Source organism: Anomaloglossus baeobatrachus, chromosome 11, assembly GCF_048569485.1.
Source record: "Anomaloglossus baeobatrachus isolate aAnoBae1 chromosome 11, aAnoBae1.hap1, whole genome shotgun sequence".
Lineage (NCBI taxonomy): Eukaryota > Metazoa > Chordata > Amphibia > Anura > Aromobatidae > Anomaloglossus > Anomaloglossus baeobatrachus.
In genome coordinates, this window is record NC_134363.1 from 176,039,045 (window position 1) to 176,066,363 (window position 27,319).

General features: G+C 50.7%; 3 protein-coding genes across 8 annotated transcripts in view; 2 read left to right on the plus strand and 1 right to left on the minus strand.

Annotated features, from left to right (window-relative positions):
* Positions 1-13,955: 13,955 nt before the first annotated feature.
* NKAPD1 (NKAP domain containing 1) lies at positions 13,956-26,839 on the minus strand. 6 transcript variants are annotated; one of them, XM_075328447.1, is made up of 7 exons: positions 26,775-26,839; positions 24,915-24,991; positions 24,529-24,626; positions 23,060-23,113; positions 22,672-22,824; positions 22,417-22,470; positions 13,956-15,196 (listed from the first exon to the last, which is right to left on the minus strand). In XM_075328447.1, the coding sequence occupies exons 2-7, from the start codon at positions 24,981-24,983 to the stop codon at positions 14,692-14,694; spliced, it is 933 nt and encodes a 310-aa protein (XP_075184562.1). In that variant the 5' UTR covers positions 24,984-24,991; positions 26,775-26,839; the 3' UTR covers positions 13,956-14,691. The 6 variants fall into 6 exon arrangements, with proteins under 6 accessions (XP_075184562.1, XP_075184560.1, XP_075184557.1 ...); XM_075328445.1 differs by lacking the exon at positions 26,775-26,839 and adding an exon at positions 26,607-26,708; XM_075328442.1 differs by lacking the exon at positions 26,775-26,839 and adding an exon at positions 26,564-26,700.
* Positions 26,676-27,253, plus strand: LOC142256643 (DET1- and DDB1-associated protein 1-like). Its single transcript, XM_075328448.1, has one exon. It carries the CDS (start codon positions 26,947-26,949, stop codon positions 27,244-27,246), a length of 300 nt encoding a protein of 99 aa, XP_075184563.1. The 5' UTR covers positions 26,676-26,946; the 3' UTR covers positions 27,247-27,253.
* Positions 26,712-27,319, plus strand: part of PIH1D2 (PIH1 domain containing 2) — a 178,280-nt gene continuing 177,672 nt past the window's right edge. Inside the window, exon 1 of the mRNA XM_075328439.1 lies at positions 26,712-26,748. The gene's annotated coding sequence lies outside the window, so the exon portion shown is untranslated. The remainder of the gene's footprint in view (positions 26,749-27,319) is intronic.

The following is a 27,319-nucleotide window of genomic DNA, read 5'->3' on the forward strand; positions in this document are numbered from 1 at the left end:
TGCTGGTACTGCCCCTTTGGCTGGTTCTATCCCTCCTGCTGGTCCTGCCCCTCCTGCTGGTACTACCCTTTTGGCTGGTTCTATCCCTCCTGCTTGTCCTGCCCCTCCAGCTGGTACTGCCCCTTGGCTAGTTCTACCCCTCCTGCTGGTACTGCCCTTTTGGCTGGTTCTACCCCTCCTGCTGGTACTGTCCTTTTAGCTGGTTCTACCGCTCCTGCTGGTACTGACCTTCCTGCTGGTACTGCTCCTCCTGCCTTCTGGCTGGTACTACCCCTCCTGCTGGTCCTGTCCCACTGGCTGGTTCTGACCCTCCTGCTGGCCTTGCCCCTCTGGCTGGTTCTGCCCTTCCTGCTGCTCCTGACCCTTCTGCTGATCCTGCCCCTCCAGATGGTTCTACCCCTCCTGCTGGTCCTGCCCCTGCCTCTGGTCCTACCCCTTCTGTTGGTCCTGCCTCTCCGGCTGGTCCTGCCCCTTCTGCTGGTCCTGCCCCTGCCTCTGGTCCTACCCCTTCTGCTGGTCCTGCCCCTGCCTCTGGTACTACCCCTTCCGCTGGTTGTGCCCCTCCGGCTGGTCCTGCTTATTTAGGACACACCGGAAGACAATGTATATGGGGCTTCTGCTGTTTCTGGGGATGCTGAAACCGCCATTATCTGGGGGATAATCTTTCTTTAGACACTTTCTGGCACAAACTGTTTATAAGGATTTTCTGGTGGCACTGACTGCAGGGATATATATATATATATATATATATATATATATATATATATATCATCAGGACTGGTAAAGTCACATGGTAGGAGCAGAATTCACCTTTACGCCTGTGACCAATATATGAATGTTCTTTGTTTATTGCCTTCTTGTTCTAGAGATTGTGCAGTGATTCTGCTACCAGCATACAAACAATAAAATGTTCACAGCCTTTTATTCTCTGGATGTGATAGAACACACAGCAAGGAAACCGGTGAAACATTGGATACGTTGCCCCTCTCCTCCTGCCAGTAAACGCCAATACACGGTTCTGAAATAGCGCCATCCTGCCGTCGCCAGACCTAACCAATGATCGTCATCACTTTTTTTGCTGCTTTTTTACACACTTTTCTTAAGAGACCGTGATGAAGGCTTCTTGCGAAACGCGTGGGTATGTGGTAAGGCTGCTCAATGTGCACTGCCAGTGCTTTATCCTGGAAAATGTATATTTTTATAACAAATATGTTTAATTATTCCTGCGATGTCTAGTTCAATGCTGGAGCTTTTCATTGGGAAGGTGCACTGAACAGTTTTGCACTCAGCACCTGTGCTTGGTTTGCACAGAAGACATACATATAATGAGCATGTGATAGTTCGGCTCTGGAGCGTCATGTTACACCTTTGTCAATTATAGTTTTTGGCAATGCAGCCTCAAGCAAAAACATGATTCCATCCCAAATTCAAAGAAATCTCATTTACTAATAAGCCTTAGATAAAGTTCAGTAAATCCTGCAGAAAAGGCAAATAACCAGGAAGAAAATATTTACTGTATTAGTCACAAGTAGGATATTCCTCTTTTCAGCAGTGATACTTAGTGCTTCTCGCCTCCCTTAAATGTGCTTGGAGGTGTGCGGCATTCATCATCCGGTTCTGAAGGGCATTGTTCAGAATGAAGCGGTCATCAGATTGGGATATGGTCAGAGGATGTCCACTTCTCTGCCTTTCTGTGGCTCTTCCAGGCTCTCTGTAACAACCTGCTGGTGACACTCTGTGACACTAAGCTCAGCGGCCATTTCTCGCCTTTCTGTGACTCTTCCAGTCTCTGTGTATCTGTTACAACCTGCTGGTGACACTCTGTGACGCTGTAAGCTCAACAGCCATTTCTCTGCCTTTCTGTGACTCTTCCAGTCTCTGTATCTCTGTACAACCTGCTGGTGACACTCTGTGACACTAACCTCAGTGGCCACTTCTCTGCCTTCCTGTGATGCTTCCAGTCTCTCTGTACAACCTGCTGGTGACACTCTGTGACGCTCTAAGCTCAGTGTTCACTTCTCCGCCTTTCGGTGACTCTTCCAGTCTCTTTGTGTCTCTGTATAGATTGCTGGTGACACTCTGTGACACAAAACTCAGTGGCCATATCTCTGCCTTTCTGTGACTCTTCCAGTCTCTCTGTATCTGTTACAACCTGCTGGTGACACTCTGTGACACTAAGCTCAGTGGCCACATCTCTGCCTTTCTGTGACTCTTCCAGTCTCTCTGTATCTGTTACAACCTGCTGGTGACACTCTGTGACACTCTATGCTCAGTGGCCACTTCTCTGCCTTTCGGTGACTCTTCCAGTCTCTCTGTACAACCTGCTGGTGACACTCTGTGACGCTCTAAGCTCAGTGGCCACTTCTCTGCCTTCCTGTGATGCTTCCAGTCTCTCTGTATCTCTGTACACCCTGCTGGTGACACTCTGTGACGCTCTAAGCCCAGTGTCCACTTCTCTGCCCTTCGGTGACTCTTCCAGTCTCTTTGTGTCTCTGTATAGATTGCTGGTGACACTCTGTGACATGAAACTCAGTGGCCACATCTCTGCCTTTCTGTGACTCTTCCTGTCTCTCTGTACAACCTACTGGTGACACTAAGCTCAGCAGCCACTTCTCTGCCTTTGGGCTCTTCTCCACTTGCAATTTCTATGTGCGAGTGCGATCAGATAGAAAATCGGATCACACTTGCACCAGTGTTAATCAATGAGGCCGTGTCCTCTAAATGTTTAACGGCACGTCTCTCGCTCAGTGAAATTGCAGCATGCTGCGATTTGCACCGAGTCTCAGCTCTCGCACCCCAATGCAATCCTATGGGAGCGAGAAAAAAATCAGAATCTGGGTGGCATGCGCATATCATACAGATGGCATGCCCATGTCACACGAATCCTTGACACTTGCATACCGCGTCAGACTGGCTACCGGAGGAATCTCCAGTAATACCAGGCCTGGCCGCGGTTACATGCACTGAACTCCGGAGCTGTTACCTGAGCTCCAGCCTGAACAGCGAGCACCGAGTGATTGATTCCCCGGCGATTGCTGTTCAGTTCAGCACAGCTGCAGACAGGCCGGGCTGATCTCCGGAGCTCAGGTGACAGCTCCGGGGTTCAGTGCAGGTAACCGCGGCCAGGTCTGGTATTACTGGAGATTCCTCCGGTAGCCAGTCTGACGCGGTATGCATAAACACTCATATAGCACCCGCATGATGCTCGCATGTCATACGGATGCTATGTGAGGAAAAAAGAGAATTTTGTTTACTTACCGTAAATTCTTTTTCTTATAGTTCCGTATTGGGAGACCCAGACAATGGGTGTATAGCTTCTGCCTCCGGAGGACACACAAAGTACTACACTAAAAAGTGTAGCTCCTCCCTCTGAGCATATACACCCCCTGGATAACCAGATCTAGCCAGTTTAGTGCAAAAGCTGAAGGAGAATAGCCACCCACAAGTAAAGACAGAGCAAGAACCGGAACAACCGGAGCCTCTGTCTACGACAACAGCCGGTGATAACACGCGGAACAAGAAACTGCCAACAGGCAACAGGGAGGGAGCTGGGTCTCCCAATACGGAACTATAAGAAAAAGAATTTACGGTAAGTAAACAAAATTCTCTTTTTCTTCATCGTTCCTTATGGGAGACCCAGACATTGGGACGTCTCAAAGCAGTCCATGGGTGGGAATAAACAGAAAAATGAGAAGTAGGCGGAGCCTAACTTCACAAATGGGCGACAGCCGCCTGAAGGATGCGTTTGCCCAAGCTCGCATCTGAGCATGCACTTGGTAGTGCTTTGAAAAGGTATGCAGACTAGTCCAAGTGGCAGCCTGACAGACCTGCTGAGCCGTAGCCTGGTGCCTGAAAGCCCAAGAGGCACCGACAGCTCTGGTCGAGTGTGCCTTGATCCCCGGCGGGGGAGGCACTTGAGTACTCTGGTAGGCATCGGATATGACCGACCTAATCCAACGAGCTAAGGTCGGCTTAGAAGCCGAGAGGCCCTTACGCCGACCTGTGGTTAGCACAAAAAGAGAGGTGCACCGCCTAAGAACAGCGGTGCGAGACACATAGATCCGGAGCGCCCGCACCAGATCCAGAGTATGCAACGCTTTTTCAAAGCGATGAACAGGAGCCGGACAAAAGGAAGGCAGGGAAATGTCCTGGTTAAGGTGGAAAGGAGAAACCACCTTAGGGAGAAAGTCCGGAGTCGGACGGAGAACCACCTTGTCTTGATGAAAAACCAAAAAAGGTGACTCCGAAGAGAGCGCAGCCAAATCAGAGACTCTCCTGAGGGAAGTTATGGCCACTAGAAAGACCACTTTCTGTGAAAGACGAGACAAAGAAACCTCCCTAAGAGGCTCAAAGGGGGGTTTCTGCAAGGCCGTGAGGACCAGATTGAGGTCCCAGGGATCCAAGGGCCGCCGGTAAGGCGAAATGATGTGAGACGCGCCCTGCATGAAGGTGCGCACCTGAGCCAGCCGGGCGATACGCCACTGGAACAACACTGACAGAGCCGAGACTTGTCCCTTGAGGGAATTGAGGGATAGTCCTAGCTGCAGACCGGACTGTAGAAAGGACAGAAGGGTCGGCAAGGAAAAAGGCCAAGGAGCATGGCCGGAAGAGTGACACCAGGACAGGAAAATTCTCCAGGTCCTGTGATAGATTTTGGCCGAGGAAGACTTCCGAGCCCGAGTCATAGTGGAGATGACTTCAGGAGGAATACCAGAAGCCGTCAAGATCCAGGACTCAAGAGCCACGCCGTCAATCTGAGAGCCGCAGAATTCTGGCGGAAAAACGGACCTTGTGAGAGAAGGTCTGGACGGTCCGGAAGATGCCACGGCACCTCTACGGACAGATGGAGCAGGTCTGGGTACCAAGCTCGCCTGGGCCAGTCCGGAGCAATGAGGATGACCCGACGGCCCTCCATTCTGATCTTGCGCAGAACTCTGGGCAAGAGAGCTAGAGGGGGAAACACGTAGGACAGACGAAACTGGGACCAATCTTGAACCAGAGCGTCCGCTGCAAAGGCCTGAGGATCGTGGGAGCGAGCCACGTAAACCGGAACCTTGTTGTTGTGCCGGGATGCCATTAGATTCACTTCCGGAGTGCCCCACTTGCGGCAGATTGACTGAAACACTGCCGGATGCAGGGACCACTCGCCACTGTCCATGGTTTGACGGCTGAGATAATCTGCTTCCCAGTTTTCCACGCCTGGGATGTGGACTGCGGATATGGTGGACTTGGAGTCCTCCGTCCCATGAAGGATGCGTTGAACCTCCAACATTGCCAGGCGGCTGCGTGTCCCGCCTTGGTGATTGATGTAGGCAACCGCTGTCGCGTTGTCTGACTGGACTCGGATGTGCTTGCCCGCCAAAAGGTGGTGAAAGGCTAGGAGAGCTAGAAGCACAGCTCTGGTTTCCAGCACATTGATCGAGAGGGCTGATTCGGACGGAGTCCAAGTGCCCTGTGCTCGGTAGTGGAGACATACCGCTCCCCAGCCGGATAGACTGGCATCCGTGGTGAGGATCACCCAGGACGGGGCCAGGAAGGAGCGTCCCTGAGACAGAGAGAGGGGCCGAAGCCACCACTGAAGGGAGCCCATGGTCTGTGACGACAGAGCCACTAGCCTGTGCAAGGAGGAAGTCCGCTTGTCCCAACAGTGGAGAATGTCCAGCTGCAGAGGGCGCAGATGGAACTGGGCAAAGGGAACAGCCTCCATTGACGCCACCATCTGACCCAGCACCTGCATTAGGTGCCTGATGGAATGACGGCGGGACCTCAGCAGAGAGCGCACCGTCAGATGGAGGGACTGCTGTTTGACTAAGGGCAGCTTCACAAGTGCCGGCAGAGTCTCGAACTGCATCCCTAGGTACGTGAGCCTCTGGGTCGGAGTCAGAGTGGATTTGGGCAGATTGACAAGCCACCCGAATTGGGCTAGAGTGGCGAGAGTGAGCGAGACACTCCGCTGACAGTCTGCGCTGGATGAAGCCTTGACTAGAAGGTCGTCCAGGTAAGGAATCACTGCCAACCCCTGGAGGTGCAGAACCGCAACCACTGCTGCCATGACCTTGGTGAATACTCGAGGGGCCGTGGCTAACCCGAAGGGGAGAGCCACGAATTGTAAATATTCCTCTCCGATTGCAAAACGTAGCCAACGCTGGTGTGAAACTGCAATTGGCACATGCAGATAGGCATCTCTGATGTCGATGGATGCCAGGAAATTTCCTTGGGTCATTGAGGCAATGACTGATCGCAGAGACTCCATGCGAAAATGCCGCACCTGAACATGCTTGTTGAGAAACTTGAGATCCAGGATGGGCCGGAAGGAACCGTCCTTTTTGGGGACTAGGAAGAGATTTGAGTAGAAACCTCTGAACCGTTCCCGGGCGGGAACCGGTACAATTACTCCGTTGGCCTGCAAGGATGCCACGGCCTGAGAGAAGGCGGCGGCCTTGGAGCAGGGGGGAGTTGACAGAAAAAATCTGTTTGGCGGGCTGGAAGAGAATTCTATCCTGTAGCCGTGGGAGATGATATCCCGCACCCACTGATCGGAGACGTGTTGAAACCACACGTCGCCAAAGTGGGAGAGCCTGCCACCGACTAAGGACGTTGCTGGCGCGGCCATATAGTCAAGAGGAGGCTGCCTTAGTGGCAGCAGCTCCTGCGGTCTTTTGTGGACGCGCCTTTGTGCGCCAGTTGGGTTTTTGGTCCTTGGCTGAGTTAGTGGACGAGGCCGAGGGCTTAGAGGATGACCAGTTGGAGGAACGAAAGGAACAAAACCTCGACTGGTTCCTACCCTGGGCAGGTTTAGTTTGTGGCATGGAAGTACTGTTCCCGCCAGTAGCTTCCTTAATAATTTCATCCAGTTGTTCACCGAATAGCCTGGATCCAGCAAAAGGGAGCCCAGCAAGGTACTTCTTTGAAGAAGCATCTGCCTTCCACTCTCGAAGCCACAAGATCCTGCGGATAGCGAGGGAATTAGCCAAAGCCACCGCAGTGCGGTGAGAAGCCTCCAGCATGGCAGACATGGCATAGGATGAAAAAGCTGAAGCTTGGGAAGTTAAGGTAACCATTTCGGGCATAGATTCCCTGGTGAGGGAATGCATCTCCTCTAGAGAAGCAGAGATGGCTTTGAGAGCCCACGCTGCTGCAAAAGATGGGGAGAACGAGGCCCCTGCCGCCTCATATACAGATTTGGCCAGAAGGTCAACCTGGCGGTCAGTGGAATCCTTAAGAGAGGTGCCATCAGCCACTGATACAACGGTCCGGGCTGAGAGTCTAGACACCGGAGGGTCTACCTTTGGTGAATGAGCCCACTCCTTGACCACCTCAGGTGGAAAGGGAAAACGGTCATCAGAACCACGCTTTGGGAAGCGTTTGTCAGGACAGGCCCTAGGCTTGGTCACAGTGGCCTGAAAACTGGAGTGGTTAAAGAACACACTCCTTGTCCTCTTAGGCAAGGTAAACTGGTGCTTTTCTGCCAGAGAGGGTTGCTCCTCTGATACTGGCGGATTGAGGTCCAGTACAGAATTAATGGACGCAATCAAATCACTAACATATGAGTCACTTTCGGACAGATCAATGGGGCACATGGAGGTAGCCTCCGAGCCCCCAGTAAAGGCATCCTCCTCGTCCTGCGAGTCAGCTCTTGAATCAGAGCCGCGGGACGAGGAAGGAGAGGGGACCCTGCGTCTCCTTTTAGGAGGACGGGGTCTGGGACCAGATGAAGAATCCTCTGTGAGCTCCGCTGAGAGAGCCCTAGCAGCAGAGGCGCCCTGAGAAGGGGGCTGATGCATGTTCAGCAAAGTCCGGGACAGCTGTCCCATGGAGTCGGCAAAAGACTGGGAGATTGACCTAGAGAAGGATTCTACCCAAGCCGGGGGTTCAGCCAGAATGACCCCCAGAGAGTATATAAGAAGGTCCACAACCGGAGGTTGTGGCTTACCAGACCGTTTGTGTGCCCTCCAGATCCCACAGCCCGGACCCCCAAGCAGCTTAGCAGGGATGCTGCAGCCAGCGCTGATCCAGAGAAAAACGCTGAGAAAATGGCGCCGGAGCGAGGAGAGGGGGCGGGACCTGCTCTGAGAGCGGGATCTGGAGGGCCAAGGAGACTTACAGGGGAGGGGACATGTACTCAGAGAGGAGTGTCCCTCCCCTGTGCCGAACGGCCGCTGGGCAGAGCCGCACTGTCCCTCTGCATGATTGACATACGAGGGCAGTGAAATCGAAAGTAGGCCTCCGGCGAAGCCGGGGCCTAAATTTAAGCGATGCGGCCGGCGCGCAGACACCATCGGCGCGGTTCTCAGGCGACAACCAGAGAACCGGCCGGAAATTTCAGAAAAGTTACACAGCACACTCTCCCACCATAATAAAATACCGGGACCCCCCGAATATAAACGTCTCAGGTACTTAGCTTGCTGAGACGCAGGGTTCCAAGTCCCTGGGGATGAGTGCTCCGTCCAGCAGGATCCTGAAGGGCTGCGGATGGAGATCGGTCTCCTGCAAAGCAAGGAGAACCGTGCTGGCTCCCACTTCAAGCCAGAGCCCGAGGGATGGTGAAGGAGCGCGGCATGTAAGGCTCCAGCCTTGGAATCAACCTTAACAACACCGTCGACACAGTGGGGTGAGAAGGGACATGCCGGGGGTCCAGGCTTGGACCCGCTTTTCTTCAAAAACTTTCCAAAAATGAAAAATCAGATGAGAATGTGTGGATGTATGCCTCCTGAACACAAAGCAATGAACTGGCTAGATCTGGTTATCCAGGGGGTGTATATGCTCAGAGGGAGGAGCTACACTTTTTAGTGTAGTACTTTGTGTGTCCTCCGGAGGCAGAAGCTATACACCCAATGTCTGAGTCTCCCATAGGAACGATAAAGAAAAAACACACACCGTACGCAGATCACACGCAGATCATACACAGGATACTCCACTCACATTTGTAGCCGAGTGACTCTTCCAGTCTCTCTGTTACAACCTGCTGGTGACACTCTGTGACGCTCTAAGCTCAATGGCCATTTCTCTGCCTTTCTGTGACTCTTCCAGTCTCTGTGTATCTAAAGAAGAAGAAAAAAGCCACGGTATAAAGGGCGCTGCTCACAAGGGAGATAGGAGATAATAGTGAAGATTTATTTGAGCTACAACCAAGGATTTGAGATCAGTTTTATATAATAACCCCTATGGACATCTATTTAAACATTGATTGATAATTGGCCTTGGGATTCATCATTTGCTAATATTTTTATATACTTTTAATATTATTGAATGAGGCGCCAACTAAGGTTCCCATGATTTTATTTATCACTGAATAATTTCACTGCAATTTTTTAGCCTTATAATTCTTACCAATCGAGAGCTCAACCATAATCCAGTCCAATTAATTTAATCTGTTTTATATGTAATTTCTATGTAATATTTATGTAAATCTATAAAGGTTTTTCATAATTTTTATCAGTAATGTATGTTCTTTCATATCAAAGTTTCATCACACAATTTTATAATAGGAGGAAAAAAAAAAAAAGAAAAAAAAAAAAAATCAACTACTCTTTTAAGATTGATTTATCTCTAATTATCCATACATTTCCTGTATGTACTTATACTATATATAATTTATTACTTTGCAGTTTGCTATTTCCTGGTTCTTTCAAAACATAATTTACACTCCCAGGGTATAGCTCTAGATAATATTAATAATTTGGAAATACCAACATCATCCTTAATCTTATTTTAATTTTTATGTCATAACTCTTATGCACATTTATTCTAATTGAATTAATATAACCCCCGACCCCAATGATTCATCCCATAATAATCCAGCTCTGACACCCCAGATTGTTTTTTGGAGATCTGAGGGTTAATTACATATGGGGTAATCAATTCTTAATTGGGACCAACACTGAGGGAGGGTCTGTGCATTATCTTATCCTTTCATTGTATATATATGTGTCTGCTACACTTTTATCTTTATGCTACCTGAGGAAGGGGGAAACTATTATTGTTTTATTGTATCCCTGAAACGCGTTGTAGCTCAAATAAATCTTCACTATTATCTCCTATCTCCCTTGTGAGCAGCGCCCTTTATACCGTGGCTTTTTTCTTCTTCTTTGAATACCTTATCTCTCCTTTGGGAGTCCACGGGGAGCCGCAGCTCCAGCCTTAGGAGATCTAATTATATTGACTTCAACATCAGATTAGCCTGGCTCTGTGGGAACGGAATTCCTCTTATCTGATCCAGGAGTGAGATGCTGACTCTAACAGGAGGATTGCAGGAGCTCTGAGCACCAGCAGCAGTGAAATCTAAGGCTGCTGTGTGATCATCCTCAGCAGGATCTGTGTCGACCAGCCAAGGGGTAACCTGGATCTCTCTGTCAGTGCTAACAGACAGTGTTGTACCTGTAGTACAACACTCATAGGTGAGTGGAATTGTTTCATTATTCACCACATAAAGTTTACTCTTACACACAGGAGCGCCCTCTTCTTTCTTTTTTCTTTCATAGTCTCTGTGTATCTGTTACAACCTGCTGGTGACACTCTGTGACACTAACCTCAGTGGCCACTTATCTGCCTTCCTGCGATGCTTCCAGTCTCTCTGTATCTCTGTGCACCCTGCTGGTGACACTCTGTGACGCTCTAAGCTCAGTGTCCACTTCTCCGCCTTTCGGTGACTCTTCCAGTCTCTTTGTGTCTCTGTATAGATTGCTGGTGACACGAAACTCAGTGGCCATATCTCTGCCTTTCTGTGACTGTTCCAGTCTCTCTATCTCTCTGTACAACCTGCTGGTGACACTCTAAGCTCAGCGGTCACTTGCGTCTGAGAACACCCTGCTAGAAGCCTCACACTGGAGCGATGCTGCTGATGAATTCCAAGGAGTTGTCTTGGTCTCTTGATGTCAAAATTTGAACAGCATGATGAGGACTGTTTACTACCAATTGTAATTGAACCCCGATAATTTATTGGGCAATTCATGGATCAAACACCTGTTGTGAATTTTGCCATAAAGCTCCTTGTTAGAGAATAGCAAATTGTGCAAAAAGTCCCAAAACATTGAACAGTTGGACATTAGCATCCAAAAGATTAGATCTTTAGGTCAGGTCACCAAAAAAGGATAGAGGGCGTATATATATATATATCTATATATCCCTCACCTACCGGTCTGGAGTCTCAGGTTTCCTGATCATTTTACCGTACAATGAATTCCATGAAAATAAAATTATCAAAAAGAATAACAGAATTGCATTTTTTTTTTCCTCTACATTTTACCACACTTGGATTTTTTTTTCCATTTTTACAATACATTATATTGGTAAAATAATAATGAAAGTTCTCATATTAAACTACAACTTATTCCCCACCAATCCAAAAAACAAAAACACACACAGTCATGGGCGAAAGTGTTAGGCGGGCTTTACACGTTGCGACATCGCTACTGATATATCGTTGGGGTCACGTCGTTAGTGACGCACATCCGGCGCCGATAACAACTTTGCAACGTGTAAATCCTAGGTTCGACGATGAACGAGCGAAAAAGTGACAAAAATCACTGATTTGTGTCACGTCGTTCATTTTCATGTCACTCCTGCTGCCGGTACGATGTTGTTTGTCGTTCCTGCAGCTCCATACATCGCTGTGTGTGAAGCCGCAGGAGCGACAAACATCTCCTTACCTGCGTCCACGAGCTATGCAAAAGGAAAGAGGTGGGCGGGATGTTACGTCCCGCTCATCTCCGCCCCTCCGCTGCTATTGGCCGGCCGTTTGGTGACGTCGATGTGACACCGAACGCACCTCCCCCTTGAAGGAGGGATTGTTTGGTGGTCACAGCGACGTCGCCGACCAGGTATGTGCGTGTGACGCTGCCGTAGCAATAATGTTCGCTACGGCAGCAAGCACCACATATCGCATGTGCGACGGGGGGCGGGTACTATCGCGCTGGACATCGCTAGCCGATGCTAGCGATGTCGCAACGTGTAAAGCCCGCCTAAGTGCCCTTGAAACTGTTCCAAAAATGAAGTACTTCTCCCAGAAAATTATTGCATTTATGCTAGTTGTGTTCTACACGTTTATTTCTTTTGTGTGCATTGGAACAACACCAAAAAATAAAAAGAGAACAAAAGCAAAGTGGACATAATTTCACATGAAATCCCCAAAATGGGCTGGACAAAAGTGTTGGCACCTTTCCCAAATTGTGAGTCAACAGCTTTGCTTCAAGCATGTGATGCTCCTTCACACTCAGCTGTGGCAAGTAACATGTGGGCAATATGAAAATCACACCTAAAACTAGATAAAAAGGGGAGAAGTTGACTCAAACTTTGCATTGTGTGTCTGTGTGTACCACACTAAGCATGGAGAACTAAAAGAGAAGAGAATTGTCTGAGGACTTGAAAACAAATTGTTGAAAAATATCAACAATTTCAAGAGAGATCAAGATCTTGATGTTCCTTTGTCCATGGTGCGCAACATGATCAAGAAGTTTACAACCCATGGCACTGTAGCTAATCTCCCTGGACGTGGATATCAGAGAACAATTTATGAAAGGTTGTAACGCAGGATAGTCTGGATGGTAGATAAGCCCCAATGAAGTTACAAAAAAATTAAAGCATCAGTGTCAGCACGAATTATTCATCCACATCTGAATGAAACGCTATGGAGGACACCCAGGAGGACCCCACTGCTGACACAGACATAAAAAAACCCATAAACAGGTGTAGTCAGCGAGAACTATCCGTCCACATCTGGATGAAATGAGACGCTATGGAGGAGATCCAGGAGGACCCCACTGCTGACACAGAGACATAAAAACCCATAAACAGGTGTAGTCAGTGAGAACAATCCGTTCACATCTGAATGACATGAGACGCTATGGAGGAGACCCCAGAGGACTCCACTGCTTACATAGAGACATAAAAAGCTAGACTGCAGTTTCCCAAAAATGTGTGACCAAAATCCTTCTGGGGAAGCATCTTGTGTACAGATGAGACCAAGATCTTTTTGGTAAAGCATGTCACTCTACTGTTTACCGAAAGCCGAATGATGCCTCCAAAGAAAAGAACACAGCACCTACAGTCACATATGGTGGAGGACAGACATGTTTTGCTGCCTCTGGCATTGGGGGTCTTGACTGTGTGCAATGCATCATGAAGTCTGAAGATTACCAAAGGATTTTTAGTGGCAATGTAGTACCCAGAAAGCTTGGTATAGTCTTAAGTCAGGGGTCTTCCAGCAGAACAATGACCCCAAACACTTCAAGAAGCCCCCAGAAATATATGGAAATAAAGCGCTGGAGAGTCCTGAAGTGGCAGCAATGAGTCCGGATCTAAATCCCATTGACACCTATGGAGAGATCTTAAAATTTCTTTTGGGAGAAGAGAAGACGCCTTCACATATGAGAGACCTGGAGATGTTGATAAAGAAGAGTCCGAGATTCCAGGTGAGAGGAGGAAGAAGCTTGTGGACGGGTATAGGAGGCGACTGATTTCAGTTATTTACTCCAAAGGGTAAAGGGTGCAACCAAATATTAAGATGAGGGGAATCAACAATTTTATCCGGCTCATTTTTGGTGTTTTATGTAAAATTACGTCCAATTTGCCTTTTTATTTGCGCTGTTCTAATACACAAAGGAAATACGCAAGAGTACAACAAAACATGTGATAGCAATCATTTTCCCGGAGAAATACTTCATTTTCCGGAATGATTTCATTCCAATCGTGCCAAAACTATCCGATATATATATATATATATATATATATTATATATAAAATAAAATTTAATATAGTGCCAGGTCCCAAATCTGTGGCATTCTCCTGCAGCAGAGGACGACTGTATACAAATGTCCGATCCCCCATCGGTCAGCAGACAGGAGGTTGTTGATCGGCTTCAGAACATGTTACAAAAATAAGCAAATAATGGTGTAAAAACTTTTAATACAAGGTGCATGCAAAAAAAAAAAAAAAAAAAAAACAAACAAACAAGGTCATGAGATCAAGAAATATTTTATCTCCTCCATGTTTTTTTTTTTTGTTTAGAAATATACGGATATTGTCCAACTCTACCGTGGGTTGTATGAGATTAGGAAACAAAAACATTGTTTATTTTTTCTGGAAACAGCGCCACTCTTGCTCATGGCGGTGTCTAGTATTGCATCTGTTTGCTGAAAGGAATGAAGTTGTAACACCAGGGATCAGAGTGGCGCTTCGGGACCATTAGTGCACACAGGAAACATCCGTTGTGGCTTCTCTGCACCAAATTGTAAGATATATTGTGTGGATTTTGATGCAGATTTTCCCCTTTGCAGTTAAAGGTGAAAATGCGCATCATATATTGACCGGCTGTGAACTGAAAACGTATAGGTCAGTCTCCGCACAGTTTACTTTTGGGACGTGTGCATAAGATTTCTTAAATCCTCACCTACAATGCTGTGCGGTGACACGCGCCCCGACGCACGTTTTCCCCCAGAAAAGGACTGTGTCTAGGTCACGTTTATTCCACAGAACAATAACTCCTATGCTACAAAATATCTCTGAGGAAGGCGACGCCTGTAAAGTTGCATGCCGACTCAATCTCCTCCAATCCAAAGAGTCAAATCACCAACGCTCGCTCTCCAACTTTGCATCTTTTTATAAAAAAAAAAGTCATATATTGCACATAAGAACTCGGCGAAGAACAAGCCTTTCCTTACTCCTCCGGTACAGCAGTCTACGGTAGAGTGTCGTCTAGTCGTCGTCAGAACTTTCCGAGCTCTCGTCTTTGGCCACCTTCCAGTTGGTCCTCCGGCCTTTCCTGGCTTCCGTCTCGGAGGCTTTTTTAGACTTTGCTCTCCGGTGATGTTTCCTGCTGGATTTTTCAGTCCTTCGCTCCTTATGTTCCTGGGTGTCGTGGTCGTCGGAGCCGCTCGTCTCGTTGCTGGAGGTGTCGCTGTCCTGTCCAGACGAGGACGGCTGCTTTTTTGAGGTCTTTTTCCGAGTTTTCTTTTTGCGCTTGGACTTCTTGGCTTTCTTTTCCGCCTGGTCCGAGCTGTCGCTGTCACTCGAGGACTCGGTGCTTTCCTTCTGTTCTTTTTTCCTTTTCTTCAGCTTTTTGTGCGATCGCTTCTTCTGCTTTTTCTTGTGAGTTTTTTTGGACCGTTTGCGTTTATGAGATTCTTGCTCCTTCTGCTCCTTGCGTCTGGATTTCTCGTCTCCATTGGTCGCTCTTTTGCTTTCCCTTTCCTCTTCATCACTGCCAAATAAACACAAGTCATTACCGTCCAATAATTTATGGGCACCTACATTTTTTGATCTCAGACATGGCACTGTGAGGCTCTCCAGGATGCGCTGTGGTGCAAATACTGGGGCGCCCGCACCGCTTTCACATGAGGTGACCATGTATTATCATTTACACTATACCGCCAGGTCAGGACTCCCTGTGAAAAGCCAGGATGGAATGTCATTTACATATTTAAGAGAAATCAACGGCCGGCCCTGGCAATAATACCAGATCATTGGGGGGAGGCTCATGGGATGGTGTAGTGCCGGCGTACCTGCAGGGACGCCAACATACTCACCACCCTGGCCAGGTTGTCTCCTCCCCTGCTGCCCTGTGCCTATCCATGTGTGCTCCTGCTTCCTCCTGGGACCTGTGTATGCAGCTCAGGTCTTCTGGGAATGTGCTTAGGGTGCGCCGGACTTCCTCTTAAAGGGCCAAAGCGCTATTTCCAGGAAATGCCTCTCAGCCTATAGCTGAGAGGCACTATGTATTTAAGGCACCCTCCCATTAGGGGAGATGCCTGCACAACATCCTCAGTTAGCTTGGCTACCAGTCATTCTAACATGCTGTATATAAGAGCCCAGGCCGTTGTGTAGAACAAAAACACTTTATAATACTCACCTAACGATCGTGCTGCGGTGGTGTTAGGTCAGATGGACGTCTTCGTTGTCTGGTGCTGGCTCTTTCGGCCATCTTTGTCTTCCTTCTTCTGTAGCCGTGGTGTATGATGCGTCTACGTCATTCAGACTTGATGGTACTGAGGTCCTGCACAGGTGCACTTTGATCAAAGTATTGTTGTGTGCCTGCGCGGGACCGAAGAGTGTATATGACGTAGGATGCATCATGCACCCAGGCTTCAGAAAAAGGACAAAGATGGCCGAAAGAGGCGGTGCCAGCACCGGACACGCCCATCTGACCCAACTCCACCGCAGCGACTGTTAGGTGAGTATTATAAAGAAGGGAATTTTGTTACTTACCGTAAATTCCTTTTCTTCTAGCTCCTATTGGGAGACCCAGACGATTGGGTGTATAGCACTGCCTCCGGAGGCCACACAAAGCATTACACTAAAAAGTGTAAGGCCCCTCCCCTTCTGGCTATACACCCCCCGTGGGATCACGGGCTCATCAGTTTTAGTGCTAAAGCAAGAAGGAGGAAAGCCAATAACTGGTTTAAACAAATTCACTCCGAAGTAACATCGGAGAACTGAAAACCGTTCAACATGAACAACATGTGTACCCGAACAAAACCAACAATCCCGAAGGACAACAGGGCGGGTGCTGGGTCTCCCAATAGGAGCTAGAAGAAAAGGAATTTACGGTAAGTAACAAAATTCCCTTCTTCTTCGGCGCTCCATTGGGAGACCCAGACGATTGGGACGTCCAAAAGCAGTCCCTGGGTGGGTAAAGAAATACCTCATGTTAGAGCTGCAAAGACAGCCTTCCCCTACGGGGAGGTAACTGCCGCCTGCAGGACTCTTCTACCTAGGCTGGCGTCCGCCGAAGCATAGGTATGCACCTGATAATGTTTGGTGAAAGTGTGCAGACTCGACCAGGTAGCTGCCTGGCACACCTGTTGAGCCGTAGCCTGGTGTCGTAATGTCCAGGACGCACCCACGGCTCTGGTAGCATGGGCCTTCAGCCCTGATGGAACCGGAAGCCCAGCAGAACGGTAGGCTTCAAGAATTGGTTCTTTGATCCATCGAGCCAGGGTGGCTTTGGAAGCCTGCGACCCTTTGCGCTTACCAGCGACAAGGACAAAGAGTGCATCCGAGCGGCGCAGGGGCGCCGTGCGGGAAATGTAGATTCTGAGTGCTCTCACCAGATCTAACAAATGTAAATCCTTTTCATACCGAAGAACTGGATGAGGACAAAAGGAAGGCAAGGAGATATCCTGATTAAGATGAAAAGAGGATACCACCTTAGGGAGAAACTCCTGAATGGGGCGCAGCACTACCTTGTCCTGGTGGAACACCAGGAAGGGAGCCTTGGATGACAGCGCTGCTAGCTCAGACACTCTCCGAAGAGACGTGACCGCCACTAGAAAGGCCACTTTCTGTGAGAGACGAGAAAGTGAAACATCCCTCAGAGGCTCGAAGGGCGGCTTCTGGAGAGCAACTAGTACCCTGTTTAGATCCCATGGATCTAACGGCCGCCTGTACGGAGGGACGATATGACAAACCCCCTGCAGGAACGTGCGCACCTGAGAAAGTCGTGCTAGACGCTTCTGAAAAAACACGGATAGTGCCGAGACTTGCCCTTTAAGGGAGCCGAGCGACAAGCCCTTTTTTAACCCAGATTGCAGGAAGGAAAGAAAAGTAGGTAACGCGAATGGCCAGGGGGATACTCCTTGTGCAGAGCACCAGGATAAGAAAATCCTCCACGTTCTGTGGTAGATCTTAGCAGAAGTGGACTTCCTAGCCTGTCTCATGGTGGCAACGACTCCTTGGGATAATCCTGAAGACGCTAGGATCCAGGACTCAATGGCCACACAGTCAGGTTCAGGGCCGCAGAATTCCGATGGAAAAACGGCCCTTGGGACAGTAAGTCTGGTCGGTCTGGTAGTGTCCACGGTTGGCCGACCGTGAGATGCCACAGATCCGGGTACCACGACCTCCTCGGCCAGTCTGGGGCGACGAGTATGACGCGGCTGCAATCGGATCTGATCTTGCGTAGCACTCTGGGCAAGAGTGCCAGAGGTGGGAACACATAAGGGAGCCGGAACTGCGACCAATCTTGCACTAAGGCGTCTGCCGCCAGGGCTCTTTGATCGCGAGACCGCGCCATGAACGTCGGGACCTTGTTGTTGTGCCGGGACGCCATTAGGTCGACGTCCGGCACCCCCCAGCGGCGACAGATTTCCTGAAACACGTCCGGGTGAAGGGACCATTCCCCTGCGTCCATACCCTGGCGACTGAGGAAGTCTGCTTCCCAGTTTTCTACGCCCGGGATGTGAACCGCTGATATGGTGGATGCTCTGTCCTCCACCCACAACAGAATCCGCCGGACTTCCTGGAAGGCTTGCCGACTGCGTGTCCCTCCTTGGTGGTTGATGTATGCCACCGCTGTGGAGTTGTCCGACTGAATTCGGATCTGCTTTCCTTCCAGCCACTGCTGGAAGGCTAGTAGGGCAAGATACACTGCCCTGATTTCCAGAACATTGATCTGAAGGGTGGACTCCTGCTGAGTCCACGTCCCTTGAGCCCTGTGGTGGAGAAAAACTGCTCCCCACCCTGACAGACTCGCGTCTGTCGTGACCACTGCCCAGGATGGGGGTAGGAATGATCTTCCCTGTGATAATGAGGTGGGAAGAAGCCACCATTGCAGAGAGTCCTTGGCCGTCTGGGAAAGGGAGACTTTCCTGTCCAGGGAAGTTGACTTCCCGTCCCATTGGCGGAGAATGTCCCATTGAAGTGGGCGCAGATGAAACTGTGCAAACGGGACTGCCTCCATTGCTGCCACCATCTTCCCTAAGAAGTGCATGAGGCGCCTTAAGGAGTGCGACTGACCATGAAGGAGAGACTGTACCCCTGTCTGTAGTGACCGCTGCTTGTCCAGCGGAAGCTTCACTATCGCTGAGAGAGTATGAAACTCCATGCCAAGATACGTTAGTGATTGAGTCGGTGACAGATTTGACTTTGAGAAGTTGATGATCCACCCGAAAGTCTGGAGAGTCTCCAGCGCAACATTCAGGCTGTGTTGGCATGCCTCTTGAGAGGGTGCTTTGACAAGTAGATCGTCCAAGTAAGGGATCACCGAGTGTCCCTGGGAGTGCAAGACTGCTACCACTGCCGCCATGACCTTGGTGAAAACCCGTGGGGCTGTCGCCAGACCAAATGGCAGAGCTACGAACTGGAGATGTTCGTCTCTTATCACAAAACGTAGAAAACGTTGGTGCTCTGTAGCAATCGGCACGTGGAGATAAGCATCTTTGATGTCTATTGATGCAAGGAAATCTCCTTGAGACATTGAGGCAATGACGGAGCGGAAGGATTCCATCCGGAACCGCCTGGCGTTCACATGCTTGTTGAGCAGCTTTAGGTCCAGAACAGGACGGAACGAGCCGTCCTTTTTTGGAACCACGAAGAGATTGGAGTAAAAACCTTGCCCTTGTTCCTGAAGAGGAACAGGGATCACCACTCCTTCTGCTCTTAGTGAGCCCACCGCCTGCAGAAGAGCATCTGCTCGGTCGGGATGTGGGGAAGTTCTGAAGAACCGAGGCGGAGGACGAGAACTGAACTCTATCCTGTACCCGTGAGACAAAATGTCTGTTACCCACCGGTCCTTGACCTGTGGCAGCCAAATGTCGCAAAAGCGGGAGAGCCTGCCACCGACCGAGGATGCGGAGGGAGGAGGCCGAAAGTCATGAGGCAGCCGCCTTGGAAGCGGTTCCTCCGGTTGCTTTCTTGGGGCGTGAGTGAGCCCGCCAGGAATCTGAGCCCCTTTGCTCCTTCTGAGTCCCTTTGGACGAGGAGAATTGGGCCTTGCCGGAGCCTCGAAAGGACCGAAACCTCGACTGCCACCTCCTTTGTTGAGGTTTGCTTGATCTGGGCTGGGGTAAGGAGGAGTCCTTACCCTTGGACTGTTTAATAATTTCAGCCAATTGTTCACCAAACAGTCTATCTACAGATAGTGGCAAGCTGGTTAAACATTTTTTGGAAGCAGAATCCGCTTTCCATTCTTTTAACCACAAGGCTCTGCGCAAAACCACAGAGTTGGCAGACGCCATTGAGGTACGGCTCGTAGAGTCCAGGACAGCGTTGATAGCATAGGTCGCAAACGCAGACATTTGCGAAGTTAAGGACTCCACTTGCGGCACTGCTGGACGTATGATAGAGTCCACCTGTGCCAGACCAGCTGAAATAGCTTGGAGTGCCCACACGGCCGCGAATGCTGGAGCAAACGACGCGCCGATAGCTTCATAGACAGATTTCAACCAAAGGTCCATCTGTCTGTCATTGGCATCTTTAAGTGAAGCCCCATCCTCCACTGCAACTATGGATCTAGCCGCAAGCCTGGAGATTGGGGGATCCACCTTTGGACACTGGGTCCAGCGTTTGACCACGTCAGGGGGAAAGGGATAACGTGTATCCTTAAGACGTTTGGAGAAACGCTTGTCTGGATAAGCATGGTGTTTCTGGACTGATTCTCTGAAGTCAGCGTGGTCCAGAAAAGTACTCAGTTTACGCTTGGGATACCTGAAATGGAACTTCTCCTGCTGTGCAGCTGCCTCTTCTGCTGAAGGGGCTGGGGGAGAAATATCCAACAGTCTATTGATGGCCGCTATAAGGTCATTTACCATGGCGTCACCATCAGGAGTATCCAGATTGAGAGCGGTCTCAGGATTAGACTCCTGATCACCCTCCTCTGTCTCATCATGCAGAGACTCTTCTCGCTGAGACCCTGATCCGCGTGATGACGTGGAGGGTCTCTCCCAGCGAGCTCGCTTAGGCTGCCTGGGACTGTCATCTGAGTCAGAGCCTTCAGCCTGAGATGCCTGGGACCCCCTTGAAGCACGGATTAACTCCAACTGAGGGGGACCGGGGAACATTGACGCAGCAGTGTCCATGGTTTGAGTAACTGGCCTGGCCTGCAAGGTCTCTAGGATTTTTGTCATAGTGACAGACATCTTGTCAGCAAAAACTGCAAACTCTGTCCCCGTCACCGGGACAGGGTTCACCGGTGACTCTGCCTGGGCCACTACCACCATAGACTCCGGCTGACGAAGTGGCACAGGGACCGAACATTGCCCACAATGGGGGTCATTGGAACCTGCCGGTAGATCAGCCCTACAAGCGGCACAAGTAGCGTATACAGCCTGTGTCTTGGCACCCTTGCGTTTTGCGGATGACATGTTGTCGTCTCCTCAGAGCAATATAGGGTATACAGCCAAGAAGCGACCTTACAGTGCAATATATATATATATATATGGTATAGAGAAAAAAAAAAAAAAAAAATACACCAATATAACACTGTGGCACTAGTGGGGCCAGCACTAATGTGCTGCTTACCGCCCGCTTAACGCGGGTGTGTGGTCGCCAGAAATCCCTTGTCTGGGTCTCCCAGAGCCTGTGTCCGTTCTCCAGCCAGACTGCATGTAGGAATGGCTGCCGGCGTCCTGTGGAGAGGGGCGGGCCCTGGGCGTGTGCAGACAAAGTGCGGGAAACCTGCGCCCCACTGTGCTCAGTGAGAGGGCTGGAGTATGTAAATAAGACTCCAGCCCTCGGCGCTGACTATCGTACAGCGTCTCTCCCTTGCCCTGATTGACAGGGTGGGGGCGGGAACGAAGCGGAGCTAGGCCGCAAAAGCCGGGGACTAGATTTATAAGCGCCGCCGTCGTAAAAGCACGGTCGGCGCTAAGTCCCCGGCGCACCACAAGTCTCAGCCGCGCCGCCGCTCCAGGGGCGGCCGGCGCGGCAGTCCCCAACACAAAAAGTCCCTCAGAGAAACTGCAGTGACTGTAACCCCAGCGCACAGCGCTACTGTCCCCGGCGCACTAGCACACCCAGCAAGTCTGGAGTGTGCGCGGCCTGTCCATACGGGGACACAGAGTACCTGAATGTTGCAGGGCCTTGTCCCTGAACGGTACCCAGCTCCGTATCCAGCAGGTTCTACGGGTCTGTGGATGGAGCCCGGCCTCAGGGCTTGGGGGCCGGTAAGATCCCACTTCCTCAGAGCCCCTCAGGGGGATGGGGAAGGAAAGCAGCATGTGGGCTCCAGCCTCCGTACCCACAATGGGTACCTCAACCTTAACAAACACCGCCAATAGGAATGGGGTGAGAAGGGAGCATGCTGGGGGCCCTAGTATGGGCCCTCTTTTCTTCCATCCGATATCGTCAGCAGCTACTGCTGACTAAACAGTGGAGCTATGCGTGGATGTCTGACCTCCTTCGCACAAAGCTTGAAAACTGATGAGCCCGTGATCCCACGGGGGGTGTATAGCCAGAAGGGGAGGGGCCTTACACTTTTTAGTGTAATGCTTTGTGTGGCCTCCGGAGGCAGTGCTATACACCCAATCGTCTGGGTCTCCCAATGGAGCGCCGAAGAAATGATTTTTATGTTCTATACAGCGGCCTGGGCTCTTATATACAGTATGTTAGAATGCTGTATGTAAGAGCCCGGTGGTGGTGGCCGCAGCTGATAGGCTGAAAAAGTGGTGACAGGTTCCCTTTAATATCAGATGTCTCTACACATACCTGTCTGTGTCAAACTCATCCGGGTACAGCTCCTTATAGCCGCTATGTCCCCACCTGGAAAATAAAAAAAGACAAAGGTTTTATTATAAAAATGGGATGTGGAAAATCCAAAATGACGGCCTGACGGCCAATGTTATTGTATTGAGACAGAAGCCAGCGTGAGACATCCAGCGTGAGACATCACCGGCTGCTCAGCTCCTCCTGTTCATATACGCAGAGCGTGTGATGTCGTTTATACATTTCCAATGCCCTCACCGGTCACCAATGCTGGACTCGCACTCGTAGTACTTCTTGTTCAGGGCCCGTATGCTCGGGGCGTCCGGCCTCGGGGTCACTTCTGCCGCAGTCGCCTTTCTCACAACATCTTTACCTCCTTCGGCGTCAAAACCGTCAGATCGCATCCGGCTCCTAACATAAAATAGATCAGTTTAGTATTATTATTCCAATCACTTTTCAGTCCAAATTGTAGATTTAGATTCTTTCCAAGGAACACAAGGAAGAACAATATCGCGCAGGTTCATGGACACCAATTACTCAAACTGAGTTTCTTTATCTCCATTATATACAAAGGTTCCTTATAATTATCTAACATGAAGTCCCCCATAAGTAATGATTCCTGTGATGATGGAGGGCGTCCGCCTACCTGTTATCATCGAACTCCTCGGGATACAGCTCCTTGTACCCGTTGTGATCCCATCTGTACAGGAGAGAGACGCAGATATATAACCAGACGCAGGAGTAACACAGCCGACATCCGGGTGCTGAGTCAGCAAATATACGACGGTCACATTGAATCCTTGTAGTCTAGAGCTGCAGAGAAGGGAAAAGTGGATATGGCCTAGGCCGGGTCCACATATCAGTGCACCCGTCGGGGCTTCCACTCGGGCCACTTTGTGCTCCATCTGGTCTCCGTTTCGGCAGATTATGGCTTGATGTAGGCAATAGATGGTAGCAGGATCCTATAAGGGTTGTGTTTAGTGTCTATAACCATAGATCTGCACGGGGGCGATATATAATAAAACTAGGACATTTCATTCAGATTATAGTGCAGGCATTCTGTAAGAGTAAGGCTAGGTTCACACTTCCGTTAAGTTGTATCAGTCACAATCCGCGGCTCTGGTAAACAACGGACTTTGTTTGGCGGATTCCGTTGTTCCCATAGACTTGTATAAACGGTGGATTGTGACTGATGATGCTGCGTTGCACCCTCCGCCCGACTGATCAGTCGTGGAACGACTGACCGCGGGGCGGAAGGAACGCAGCCTGTAACGTTTTTTGAGCAGCACAATCCGTAGGATTTCGCTGCGCATGCTCTCTCTGGCTCCCTGCACACATAACCAGGATACACATCAGGGTACTAAGCAATGTGCTTTGCCTAGTTACCCAATATTTACCCTTGTTACGTGTGCAAGGAGCCAGCGCTAAGCGGTGTACGCTGGTAACCAGTGTAAATATCGGGTAACCAAGCAAAAAGTGCTTTGCTTTTAGTTACCCGATATTTACCCTTGATACGTGTGCAGAAAAGCCGACACTTCCCCGCTCGGCTCCGCCCTCTCCAGCACTCCACATGTGTAAAAACACACACACACACACATACACCTGTCCCCAGCCCTGCAGTCCCCGCGGCACTGACGTCCTCAGTGCCACAGCCCCGCTCGACTCCACCCACCCTGAACTCCGCCCCCCGCACACAACGGAGTCCGACAATGAATTCTGTTCTGTCATCCGTTGTACAACGCATCAGTCACATGCGTCAAGCAACACATGTGACTGATGCAAAACAACGGAAATGTGAACCTAGCCTAAGTAAACCTTTAATGCTGAGCACACAAGCGGGGGTCCGGACCCTTAAGACCTACCCCCGCCTCCCACAATTACTCAAAAGACCTGTTAGAAGAGACAGAAACACAGAGGGCCGAGAACGGATGCAGTAAAAAGTCATAGATTTCCGTCTCCTGAGCCGTGCATTTCTAGGAGGTCTGAGGACCCGGACCCCCACCAATCTGCTCAGAATTAAAGGGTCTAAAATGCATAAAAAACAAATATATACAAAATATTTCCTTCCTCTTTCAGCTTTCTTCGACCAGTCGCGTCCCCTATAGGTGCACTGACCTGTTCACATCTGGTGACACGCGCCTCCGCTTTGGCCGGTTGTCTTCTGTCTGCTTCTCCATTTCTCGGATCTTCCACATCTCAGATTCTTCTTGGATCTGTTCACAGTAAGCATGAAGACAAACATTTTTTTAGGTTATTAGATCTTGTATTTTTTCTTGGGGTCTCGTTGCTTCTGAGTGGGTGCAGACATGCAGGACGAGCGAGCAGGAGAGGGCACTAACAAAGGCTGGTCATGATCTAAAGGTGGTGGGTAAAAAACAAACACAAAAATGTTACAATCTAAACATCCACGTGTGCTCCAGCCGCACGCACAGATCCTGCCAGATCCATATATTAGTACCTTACCAGATTCAGACATATATCATACAGACGGGATCACTCACCTTGTTATGTGCGTCCGTGTGCCGGATAACATTTCTCAGCAGAACCTTTCCAAGCGGCACCCGGGACATCGCAGAACCTAAGGGGATTAGTAACTAATGATGTTATCATCATTCTGCAGCCGTCTACAAATCATTTACAGCTCCAGAAGCGAGACATGAATAACGGATCCGGACAGGAATCCCCCCCCCACCAACAACAACGGATCCGGACAGGAATCCCCCCCGCCACCAACAACAACGGATCCGGACAGGAATCCCCCCCCACCAACAAACGGATCCGGACAGGAATCCCCCCCCCACCAACAACGGATCCGGACAGGAATCCCCCCCCCCCCCCAACGGATCCGGACAGGAATCCCCCCCCCCCACCAACGGATCCGGACAGGAATCCCCCCCCCCCCACCAACAACGGATCCGGACAGGAATCCCCCCCCCCCACCAACAACGGATCCGGACAGGAATCCCCCCCCCCACCAACAACGGATCCGGACAGGAATCCCCCCCCCCACCAACAACGGATCCGGACAGGAATCCCCCCCCCCACCAACGGATCCGGACAGGAATTTCCCCCCCCACCAACGGATCCGGACAGGAATTTCCCCCCCCCCCCACCAACGGATCCGGACAGGAATTCACCCCCCCACCAACGGATCCGGACAGGAATTTCCCCCCCCACCAACGGATCCGGACAGGAATTACCCCCCCACCAACAACGGATCCGGACAGGAATCCCCCCCCCAACAAAGGATCGGGACAGGAATCCCCCCCCCCCCACCAACAACAACGGATCCGGACAGGAATCCCCCCCCCACACACAAGCAACGGATCCGGACAGGATTCCCCCCCCCCCAACAACGGATCCGGATAGGAACCCCCACCCCAACCCCGGATCCGGACAAGAATACCCCCCCCAACAACGGATCCGGACAGGAATTTCCCCCCCCCCCCAACAACGGATCCGGACAGGAATCCCCCCCCACACCAACAACGGATCCGGACAGGAACAACCCCCCACACCAACAATGGATCCGGACAGGAACAACCCCCAACAACGGATCCGGACAGGAATACCCCCCCACACCAACAATTGAGATCCGGACAGGAATTCCCCCCCAACGGATCCGGACAGGAATCCCCCCCCCCCCACTAACGGATCCGGTCAGGATCCCCCCCACCAACGGATTCGGACAGGAATCCCCCCCACCAACGGATACGGATTCGGACAGGACAGGGATACCCCCCCCCCCACCAACGGATCCTGACAGGAATCCCCCCACCCCACATAGGACCCAGACACGAATCCCCCCATATATACCAAAGCCAGACACTTATTTCCTCTCATCGCATGTCGTGTATCCACCTCCATATAGCAGAGAAAGACGTTTCCCCTCTCCCCCCATGTACCAGAGGTGACCGTATACACACACAACCCCGGAGGACGCTCACACACAGCAGTGACATTACAGCGTCCCCTGCGCTGCCTCCTGGCCCCACACACAGGTGAGTGCTGCGCATCCCGGAACTGATCAATCCCCCGGTCCCAGTCACAGCGTCCAGGCCCCCGGTCGCACTGATCAGTCCCGGTGCGGCCGCTCCTCCTCCAGTCCTATGTTCAGACTGTACTCTGTGCTCGGGCCGCGGTTTCCCACCTCAGTCCCCAGTGTCCGCGCTTCCCGTTCCTTCCGGAAATACCTCTTGCGGCTGCTGCACAGATCTGAGGGCGGAACGTATTGTGTGAAGTTTCAGTTGTGCGGAGGAAACATTTGTGTGATGCACCGCATTCTAGTTTCTATAGAAACCCCAGCGGCTGCTGTTTGGCTGTCAGACGGCGCGTGTGAGTATGACTGGCCGCCCTCGTACCGGGTGTGATCCGCCGCTGCACCACGTGCGCGTATAGGCTGCGCAGGGTCTGCCGTTATAACCCTTCAGGGACGAGACAGACGTTACCGGCGGTTATTTCCCTGCGTCACGTGACCACGCGGCGTCCTGATGACGTCAGCCGCAGTTTAGGCGGGAAGCTGACTAGGAGGACATGGCGCACTTTTTAAAAGACCTTCCATCGGTCGATGAGAGAAATTTTACCAGATATCAGGCGGAAAGTTTGTGTAAATCTCCAAACAGGCGTCTGACGGTGCATCTCCCCACGAGCGAGAGCCCGTCCCCACAGACCATAGTGACCGACCAGACCCACATCCTGCTGCGCTACCTGCATCACCGGGCGGGGAAGACGGCCAAGAAACGGAGCCAGAGCCCAGAAGAGACGGGGGAGACGTCCGCACAGCCGGCCAAGGTCGCCCGGACCGAGAGCCAAGAGCTGGACCAAGAGTCGTAGTGCCAGACCGCCTATAACCGCCTCCAGATCGCCGCCAACCACGTCCCGAACACCTCCAGACTGCCACCAACTG

Coding starts and splice junctions, on each gene's coding strand:
- LOC142256643 (XM_075328448.1), top strand. CDS start 26,947: ATGGCGCACTTTTTAAAAGACCTTCCATCGGTCGATGAGAGAAATTTT.
- NKAPD1 (XM_075328447.1), bottom strand. CDS start 24,983: ATGTCCCGGGTGCCGCTTGGAAAGGTTCTGCTGAGAAATGTTATCCGG. Junction 24,627..24,914: donor ACACGGACGCACATAACAAG/GTGAGTGATCCC, acceptor TACTGTGAACAG/ATCCAAGAAGAATCTGAGAT. Junction 22,825..23,059: donor GAGGAGTTCGATGATAACAG/GTAGGCGGACGC, acceptor ATTTTATGTTAG/GAGCCGGATGCGATCTGACG.